Below are 10,689 nucleotides of genomic sequence, written 5' to 3' on the forward strand. Positions count from 1 at the left end.
AGGGGGACTCTCTAACGAAAATGACAGGGGTTCTTTTTGTTCTTTTTTGAAGAAAAAATTGTGGATTTGTACTGCTTATGATGCTGAGACCAAACAGCTGGCGGAGTTGCTACAGTACATTTTTGGCTATCAATCTGAAAAATGACTGGAACTGTAAGACAATTTGGTACACGAGCAAATAACTTTTACTTATGAAAAATTCATAAGTAAAAGTTATTTGCCAGTCATTTGTAACTTTACAACTGGTTCCTCTAAGGGGTCAGATTTCTTTAGCCTACATCCACAAAACAAGGTTCTGTTACCTTTAAGGGTTGTTTTTAAAAAAATTCCAATAAGTGGCCTGCCATTTTTATAGGGAAAACCCCTCCTGAGCAAACTGCATCCTCATGTTTGGATTCCCATTGATTTAATGACTTTGATGATATAGGCAAATTTGTTCTACAATAATACTCAAATACCATTATAGTCTTTATAGTTTACTCCTTGAGCCACCAGCTTCAACTTTGATACTTTGTTCTAAAAGCCAAAGCAATGCAAAGCAAAGCATGGTGGAGGTGATGATTAATCACTTGTTTTGGTTCAAATGAAGAAAAAGAAAGTCAAACTTATAATAGCACTTTAACCCTTTCACCCCTAAACCGGCCATACTTAGCATTTTACTCTGTCTAACACCAGACAATTTTACTTGTCAATGGGGAATCCCCAGGAGTCAATGGCTTAATCACTCACTAAAAAATGTCCCAATAAAATATTGTTCCACTAACGACCAAAACTGTACTAATAATTTGAATTACAGCTAAGGTCTGTCAAATTTCCATCTGAGTTACCTGACAGCTCTTACAGTACTTCTCAACATAAAGAAAATAAATTCTGTGGACTTAAACATTCCCAAATAGAAATGCTGTATATTCCAAATATCGTTACGTAAACTCTTCAAGATTTACACTGTACCTGCTTCAGGAACTTCAAATCAATGAATATTTGGAATAATTTTCCCGGACTCCTGCAAACTATGTGCACTTTTTAATGGTTTGTCCTTTAAAAGTTACAGTCTCAGAAATAATAATACAAATACAACTGCGGCTGTTTTGCCTTATCTACAAGACAAGACAACAATATCCTTTATTCAAACACAATCAATATTAAAGCAATAATACATTCTTGTGCTAACTATAATAAAGATACATTACAGGAAATAAAAGCTTAAAACTAACTATGTGACAGACATAGGATATCTACACATAACGGAACAACTATCCACTGTCAACCATACTTGACTCAAAACAGAATTTCCTTGATCCAACAACACATGACAGTCCCCTAAAACCAAAATTACATCATTAATGCTTCCAGAAAACAATAGTCTAAAAAAACCTGAATCTATAGATACCTATATACATCTGTACCTACACGTCTGTTCTTCCAAAAATTATTTTAACTAACATGGATTTTGATTTTGATTTTAAACTCAAATTAATTGCAAATCCATAACTTGGTAACTACATGTACTTGAACGCAAGGATCGTTGAGTTGTGACTGCTAAAAAGTATAATAACTTAGACATTCACCAGAAAAGGGAATATAAATGACCTTAAAAGCAGCTATTTAAAATATTTGATACTAGAGTTACGTTCCCAATGAGACAATCACAGTCAAAATCAAATTCATATCTGATCGAATCATTGATCATTCATGTAGAGGTGCCGATCGTATGGTGTAACGCAGAAAAAAATAACCTTCACGTTGAACAATATTACCATTTCCCTGCCACCTGGTACAAGCCAATTCACACATGAACGGAAACCTTAGGAATCCTCCTTTCTGTACATTACAGTAACTTTTTGTACCCGGTGGCAACAAACTTTCCACATCAAAAATTGCGTAAAAAACTCACCTGTTTCGCAGCTCTTTTCCCACGAAATAAAATTTTCCAGGAGCAAATTTTCCGAGGATGCTCGTTGGATTGGACTTTTAAACGATTTACACAACATAGACGTTCTCTAAGAATACATTCCACTTGAAACTGGCGTTAAAACTGGCCTTGATCGCTCTAAAAAGAACGGAAACCAACAAGCTACCGATTCTCAAAAGGCAGCCATTTTTCTGTTCTCCTCGGGAGTGTTTTTTTCACGAGAGCCAATGATCGTCCCGGAAACGCGTCACGTGACATATCGCGCGACTCATGCGCAGACATTTTTCGCCAGTGAACGGATCGATAACACTCTAGCATTTGTCAAATTTTGTGGAAAGTCCTGGGTGCCAGAGGAATTTTTTTCAAGGTCGGAGAGAACACTCAGCGATTCCAAATCAACGGTCGAGCACACACGATTGATTACTTCGCAAGTCTGCATGTCAAGTAGCAATGCGTCCTCTTGTATCATTTTGTTGATTTTGGCTACTGTGAATTTTCTTGACATGGGGTGTTGGTCTGCCCCCAGATTATTTAAAAATCTTACAGAAACCAGCGAACTGGCAACGAAATTCTTCTTTGTTCTCGGGAACTACTGGAGCAACTTGGTCTTGATGGACGAAAGGTTTTTGCTTTTGAAAATAAGTTTGGCTGGCCGTTGTACGTTATTGAGGACTGTAACGCGGTCATACAACTTTGATCGTATAAAATCGTCCACTGGGTTTCTTGCTGCAGATGAACTGTGAGTGAACTTCAGCCACAAAGTTTTCTTAACACCTGGGATTTACAATTTCCACGTCGGTTAATAAAAACCGAGATGAAGTTGAGGTTTTTATTCACCAACATTCATAGAGTCTAAGGGAGTATCGGAAACAATAATTTAAATTTGCCTGACAAAAGAAGCAACTCATTTTGTTAGTAAATGATGCCATCATGCAAATCGCCTATTACATAGTTGATTATTTGAATAATACACATTTTCTTTAAAACAATTAATTTATTCGTCTGTCACCTCAACAAAACAGCTTGTGGCTATTTTGAAAAACCGCTTAGGTGATTATCACATAAGAATTATCATCTCAATGACAACCGATCAGCGCAGAGAACTTTCAGTAATACTAATAAGCATATAATTCCTATAGCACAAGACAATAATGAACAATATTATTATAATTCCATGAGTGCATGTTGATATGAGATCAATCACTCAATTGTATCCATTAATTATTGTTTTATTAAATTTTCATTTGATTCTTAACACTTGGACAAATTTAAAGCCAATCAGTTTCCAGCGTGGTAACACTTGACGCAATCAGTTTCCATATTATGTCATACTTGACCCAAACAGATATATATAGGTGGAGAACAAATTCGGGAAAATGAAAGGAAAAAATACTAAACATACATCAGTTGATTATTACAATACACTATTTGTTTTGTTCAATATTATTTGCACTAGAAAGAAAATTAACGACCATAAGAATTAAGTCTGTGATAAGGAAAAGTTTGTTCTGACTAAAACCTATATTGGAAATTTAGGCATTTGGGGTGCTTTTTCACAGGGTTACATGTGCATGGTATTAATTTTTATGTCAGTCCAATATTTTTCTTGAAAACTGTGTTGTCTCTATAACTTTGTCCTTTTTTGTGAAGCATGACATTTTCTTCTCTCAATTCAACATTTGATTTGTGTTGCTGATCTTGTTTTTCCTGCAAAAGTGTGTTATGTTGAATAATAATTATTTTTGTTATATAACTGTTTTTGCCCCCAGCAGCGCATGCTCTCATTGGTCACTTCAAGGTCAAATGATATCTAACAATAACACTTTTGCCGTTCAAAAGTCTCTGAGCGGGCACCTGTGCAAAATCTATGACGTCAGAGGGTAACAGTGCATTGTTGCCCGCAAATGTTGACCGACGACCACCGTTGCTGTTCCCATTGCATGTTTTCCTATTTGTGCTACATAACAAATCACTTAATGACTGGTCTCTCAGGAAACAGTTCATTTTGTTTCCCTCGTCTGCGCCTCAGGGGAACATTGGAAATTTTTAGGGAAACAAAATGAACTGTTTCCCTCGGGACCAGTCATTAAGTGTTTACTGTTAGGATAACAGAAAAATTATTGACCTTGGGTGTTCGGTGACACAGCTACATTGTAGAGCATAACCATTATGAAAATGATATCTGTTTTACCTTATTATAGTGAGCTAACTTTTTGGTGTGGTTTTACTCACAGGTCTTGTAATAGGCCAAAAGCAATTTGAGAAATTTGTGGGGTTGTGCATCGCATTCAATGCAGTTTGTTCTGTGCATGTAAATAATAATATGAAATGAAACATGTTTAGTGTGTTACTGATTACAGCCAACAGCCTGTGGCGCTCAATATAATGCTAAGCAGTGTACTGCTGTCAGTGGTGTGTGTGTCTTGGTGAAGGGAGGGGGAGGGGGGGGGTTAGTACCGCAAAGGCATTGGCATGTCATTGTCGTAAATGAGCTAAACCCAAATACTTACCTTCATGTTTTTTTGTGAAAGTTTTTGTTTTTGTTCTCGATTTTTCTCTGCTTAATATCCAGCTCCTGCCTTTGATCCTTGAGGGTTTTCTACCTTTCTGACTAATTCTGTGTAACTTAGTGCTTCAGTTCTCTTGGCAGATTTTTGGCACTGGCAAAGAAGGGGGCGTAGAATCTATATTGAGGGGTAGGGAAATTCAATTCAGGGCAGACTATTATTGCAACTATTGTAATGTTATTCCATCACTCACCTTCATTGGTGAAATGTATTCATCCATGTGGCAAATCCTGTAGTCTTTTTGAGCCAGTAGCAAGTGGCCCTCGAATAAATATTTTCTAGTGTGGTGAACTGTTTTGCTGGCATCAAAAGCCAACAAAAGCGCTTTGCACATTGAACTAGAGCACCTTTGCTGACATTTTCAGTCTCTAAATGGAAAAAGCAGCTTACTTTGTTGAATTAACTTAACTCGCCCTTTGCAAAGAGTCCCATAAACTTGAAAAAGCACACAATCCCCCAGCAGTCAGATGTGACAGTTGACATATTTATTTTTAGTTACACAAAACATAGAATGAACGTTGTTAAAGGGAAAAAAATAACAGGGTTTGTTGTCAATATTTGCTGCTGTTTTAAATATAACAGGCAGCCGCTCTGTCGCCTTGGCTCATAAAGCGAGAAAACTTACATTGTATTACATGAACAATGTCGACGAGATATTAACTCGAAGTTAAAAACATACATGTACGTTATATGCATTTCAGGACAACTTACGACCCCAAAACCTCACAGTGGCGTGAAAGTATAAGGCACTGGACTTCGCTTTTCTGTGTAAAACCAGTTACAACTGTGAAGACGAACACTAGCGGTAAAAAAACCTGCTTCTCTTCAAACTTCGATTTGAAAAAGTCTCTCTTGGTGTATGAAATCGGAATTCCACCTTTAAACACCTCTCAAAAATTTTCATATCAACGAAAAAAAAGTCATATTTGATATGTTTCGCGAAAACAATTTACCTCCAACATATCTCTGTTCTGAGCTTAAAGAGTAACCGACCACCTTAAGAAACGCAAAACTCTAAACAACGAACGTCAAATGAAGCTTCGAAGCTCGTCAAAAACTCTATTGCTTTAGGCGAACTGGTTTTGGTCCGATCGCTTCCCTGACGGCTCTGAAGCATCGTTGAATGATGGCAGATTCAGATCATCTTTTTGCAAATTTTCTCAGAGAAACGCCAGCGGCGTGACAGCCTCCACAATGACGTGGTGGATTTTGATTTGTCGTCCGCCATTTTGAAAATGGAATGGCGGCAACACAAGTGTGCTTCTTGTGCGCATGTCTAGCGGTTTTTGCGCTATGTCGTAGGGGATACTAAGTCCTTTTGTTCTAATACCTGTATATAGTGTCTATTATTAAATGTTCAATCTCGGATATTGCATTTCTGCCTGTCTGATATCTCGGTTATCAGCTCATATACCGTAATGAGCTCATATTGAAACTAATTGCTTCTGTCGTTTGCTTGTGCAGATAATTTGCGTGAATATCATGTTAAGCTAAGTTAATAGACCATTTCCATATTCTCAGTATTGGACTGGAAAGTAGCTATTATTAAAAATTATTTGCATTTGAAAAGATTTCTCCCCATTAGCCTCCATTGCAAGCTACTTCGTCTAGGTCCAGTCCAATACTGAGAATACGAATGTGGTCTCTTGACAGTTGTATGGTTAAGTGAAATATTTAACGAACAGCCTTAACGATAAGGTGGCGACGTACGGACATCAAGACGGTTGAAGCCAAGCGATTTTCTGCATCAAGGTCACGCTAGCGAACCTTGATCAATCCAAGGAGGCATATTTGAACAGCTTCCAGTGCACCATCCTCGGAGACCCAGGGATAGGTAGTGGGGACGAGGATAAAATCGGAGCGGGCGAGAAAAAATGCGACGAGCGAAAGTACTAAGGAAAAATAAGAGCCTTTTTCCTCAGGCTTTCGCTCGTCGCGTTTTGTCTCGCCCGCTCCGATTTTGTCCTCGTCCCCACCGCCCCTGAGTCTCCGAGGATGCTAGTGCACTTCCAAAAGACTCCACGCACCAGGGGCATTGAAGTCTCACTTATGGGGAATTATACTTTTTTGGGTCTTGACTTCCGTAATAGCCTCATATTTTACTCGAAAATCCCATTCTAAGAACCATTATAAGTTATCTTTGATAAGAACAGTTGATAAGAACACCTAATTGTTTGCAGAACGCTTACAAAGCCAATGGGAAGGAAATAGTGGGTGTCTCATAGGTTGTTTACCATTAACAAGCAGACAGGGGCACCCAACGTCAATTTTCGGAAAATATCTGTTCGGAAGACTGTTTGAGATCTAGAATTCTCGGAACATTTGTTGCAGAATTTCTTGCTTGCCTTCCTGTCCTAAGATTTTCGAAGATCTAAAAAATGGTATAATTACCCATAACCCTAAAAAGGTCACCTAGAATTTTCGGGAGCCTTTTTTCTGGCTGAATTTTTCGAAAAGGTAAGTTCGGATCCCTATAATTTTCGTATCACTAGACTTCCAGCTAGGAAACTCGAACAGATAAAAAAAAATTAGGGGAATATGCCTACATGTACCGTTTAAATACTAAAATACGTTTAACGATGCTATGTGTAAGTAGTTTTGAACTACATTCTCGTTGGGTGCCCCTGAAGCAGAAACCGGTTGGTACTACAATATTGTAGGTATCGGAGAGGCTGAACATTTACGCACGCATGCGCTGACGGAATGTTTGAAGACGAGACGAGAAAAATATGCAGTACCTCCAGACTTGGCGCTGGAGCGTCGTACCAAACGAGTCATCCCGGGATTTCGGCCCGTGCGATCGCTTTTGGACACAGTTGGCCCTTCGCTGCTTTCTCCTACCGACCTCGCCTCCCGGTACGGCATTGAGGGAGGGATATGTCGGCCCCTAAACCATATGGGACAAATCCCACGCCTACTCACAGCTCCAAACCGCCCTTGTCATTACAATTTAACGTAAGATTTCGATGGCTTATATATTCAATAGAATACTCATTTTATCTGTCATATGGTAAGCACTGGAGTCGCAGATTACAAAGTGCACGCATGCGCCCTGCCGAAGGTAACATACATGCATGCATAAAACTTTATTTCATCTCGAATTTCAGAATAATATCTTCGAGACATTACAGCTAACATACATGATATATACAGATACATAACTAAATATTAAATAATATTTAAAGATATATTAATCAAAACGAAAGGCTACTGTACAAAATCCGGCCCTGCATGGATTGGTTTAAAACCAGTAAACTCAGTGGCACGGGAAAAATCAGGTAGCGCATTTCGCAACGTACTTAGTAAAAACGTAAGAAAAAGAACTAAGACCGTAACTGGTTGTTCTAGGTTTATTGAGGGACAGAATGTAATTTCCACGAACATCATGCGTAACAAGAGAAAGGGAGAGAAAACGTATTTTTCATATATGCAGGACAAGCCTTTTCTTTCTTTAACCCTTTAAGCCCCGAGGGGTTCCCCATTGACGAGTAAAATCGTCTGGCGTTAGACAGTAAAATCTATAAGTGCCATTTGGCACTATCGGGGCTGAAAGGGTTAAATGGGGACATAGTTTTTTCACGCTGTTAGCTTAACCCTTTAAGCTCCGAGGGGTTCCCCATTGACGAGTAAAATCGTCTGGCGTTAGACAGAGTAAAATCTATAAGTGCCATTTGGCACTATCGGGGCTGAAAGGGTTAACTACTTTTATACAATAATATTAGGAAATTTTGAATGCGCTTATTGCATACAGACGTAGAGTTTGACTTAAGTGGTACGTAAGAGGACAGGTAATCGCAAATATAAATCTCATTACTCTCTTATTTACATTATACCGTTTCTTGGACAAGAAATTACTAAAGGCCAGGCCGATTTTCCTATGATAAAAAGTCTACGTTAACAGCACGCACCTTGGTTACTCCTTAGTATCCGCCTAGAAATCTTCTTCTCGCTACTTTTTCCTCATTTGATGAGGACCAGTCTCCGCTTGCCTCCTTCATGCCCAAAGGGAATTCTGCGTAATTTGGTCGTTCCATGACAAGGGAAGACCCCCGATTCTCATTTCATAGATTTTCTTATGAGTGTGGAGCCACCCAGTCCTACCGGCAAAATACAGCATGGATTGAAATTTTTAGCTATCAAATCTTGCTCAAATTGTATCGGTAGGTCCGGGAATTAGTCCACAGAAAGGCCAGAGAGACGACTTCACTGGTGCTGTGAACCGCCATGTTTACAACAGAGCAATTTAGGCGTTCCAGTCTGCATGAAATCATCCCTCACCTCTGTCTCGAGAAGAGCAGACACGCACGGTTCTTACGTTACGTTTATGCCCCTGTAGAATCAACCGAAATCTCAACTCCTTGTCAAACGTTAACCAGCATCTTAATATTTTTGGTAGGCTACAATATTGTAGGTTTGTTTAAATGGTAAGCAAAAAATTCGTTCAAGTTTACCGAGGGAGTCTGGAGGGAGTCAAAATCATGGGGGAATGCAAATGATAAACATGTCTTCCGTTTGGAAATTTCGTTTGGGAATCTTGGACTACCTTTCAAGAAATCCCGTTTTCTCTGGAGTCTTTCCGTTTGGGAAGACCAAACTAGGCTTACTATTTACATTCCAACCGAAATTTCCGGACTTTTTTGGTAAAGGGTACGAAACAACCAAACCCAGGAAAAAAAGATGGTATTCCTGTGGCCTTTCAGTTTAATACTAGTAAATTTGGCGGCTACAGCAACACAATGGGAAGATTATATTTACATCTCAAATGTTGCCACGTTTCTATCAATTTAACTCTCTAAACAGCTTGCGGTGTAGGATTCTTGTCCTCTAGTTTTCACGTCAGTGATGTCGAAACTGAGCTTTTTGAAATACTCATGGGATTTTCATTCTACCGGCCTAAAGCTATAAGCTTAATTATTGTTAAGCATTCGTATGATGAAAAGCGAAATTCGTCCTACTAAAATGAGGAATAATTCGTCGTCTGACCTTCAACGAAGCAAGCTGAATCACACCACGATAACAATTCAAAGTGAAAAGGACAAAGAAGAAAATGCGGGAAGTCAAAAAGAACTCGTTGTTTTGGGCATCTCCCTGGATTCCTTGCCTCGAGCAGGCCAGTTCTCGATTTGCTGCGGTGGAGTGTTCCTGTTCTACCTTATTTATGGATACGTACAGGTAAAATAATGTAGTAGTAGAATTGTGAATCCTTGTAAAGTGTACTTTACATCCTCCTGTTTGGAGAGTAATGTAGCTTAATTGAAACGTGACCTTTCAAAGAACCACCAGAGAGGGGCCTGATTTGAATTGTTTTCTTCTCCATCAGATGAGTATCCTCCCTCTCCCATCCTGCACCACCCCACCCCCCGAGAAGACAAATTTCATAATGCCCACGATAATCCGAACCTATAATCTCCCCTCCCTACGGATGAGATCAATCAGAATTCGGCTAGTAGGAACCTTTTTCAAAGGCACCGGCAAAAAAGTGAAGGGGTAGGAAAGGTTTTTTCAAAGGGTTCCGACAAAAATCCGACTAGTAGGAATATACTCATCCATACCCCGGGGTCAGATCGTAAATGGAACATCCCCACAGATATATGATAGCCCAGGCTAACACAGGCCTATTCCCAACTGCAGTTTCTCTCGGTTGAAAAAGGCACAGAATGAAATTGTGAGAACTATGACTGTGTTGACAGGCCTACTAAACATTTGTTTGGACTCCATTAAGGGGGGCAAGCTTTTTGTAAAGTGTTTTTGAAGCCACTCAAAAAACTTGCAGCTTGTGTTTTATTGGGCATAGCCCACGAGGCATAGCCGAGTGTTTTTAAACCCAATAAAACACTGTTGCTCGTTTCTTTAAACAATCATACGAGAATGTTACAAAGTGGACCAAATTGCCAATTAACACTGACACATAACTAAATTTTCTTTTCTTTGGCTCTAGGAGTGGATTTTTAGAACAGGGATGAAGTCATTTGGATGGTTTTTGACACTTGTTCAATTTGGTTTTTACACTTTATTTGGATTAGTCGAAACTAGCCTTAAAAGCGATAAAACAAGAAAGTGAGTTGCTTTACATTATATATTTTATAGTTTTGTCGTTAACTTATAGGCATTATGATCGAATGGCTGAGGGCACTAATAAGGCTCAAGCTTTTGTCCAAATTTGCGTAGAGTCATACATATAACCCTCAGCCCTATCAGAGAGTGTCAAGT

At 39.0% G+C, this 10,689-nt stretch overlaps 1 protein-coding gene and 1 long non-coding RNA gene across 2 annotated transcripts in view; one reads left to right on the forward strand and one right to left on the reverse strand.

The window, feature by feature from the left end:
- Positions 1 to 1,081: 1,081 nt before the first annotated feature.
- On the reverse strand, positions 1,082 to 2,120 carry LOC138044873 (uncharacterized). The gene is made up of 2 exons (XR_011131518.1): positions 1,895 to 2,120; positions 1,082 to 1,320 (listed from the first exon to the last, which is right to left on the reverse strand). It is a non-coding gene; the product is annotated as an uncharacterized lncRNA (long non-coding RNA).
- Positions 2,121 to 9,182: 7,062 nt separating this feature from the next.
- Positions 9,183 to 10,689, forward strand: part of LOC138047326 (adenosine 3'-phospho 5'-phosphosulfate transporter 2-like) — a 17,961-nt gene continuing 16,454 nt past the window's right edge. Inside the window, exons 1-2 of the mRNA XM_068894122.1 lie at positions 9,183 to 9,651; positions 10,418 to 10,536. Coding sequence (XP_068750223.1) covers positions 9,409 to 9,651; positions 10,418 to 10,536 — 362 coding nt within the window. The 5' untranslated portion in view covers positions 9,183 to 9,408. The remainder of the gene's footprint in view (positions 9,652 to 10,417; positions 10,537 to 10,689) is intronic.

The sequence above is a fragment of the Montipora capricornis genome, chromosome 4 (assembly GCF_036669925.1).
Source record: "Montipora capricornis isolate CH-2021 chromosome 4, ASM3666992v2, whole genome shotgun sequence".
NCBI lineage: Eukaryota > Metazoa > Cnidaria > Anthozoa > Scleractinia > Acroporidae > Montipora > Montipora capricornis.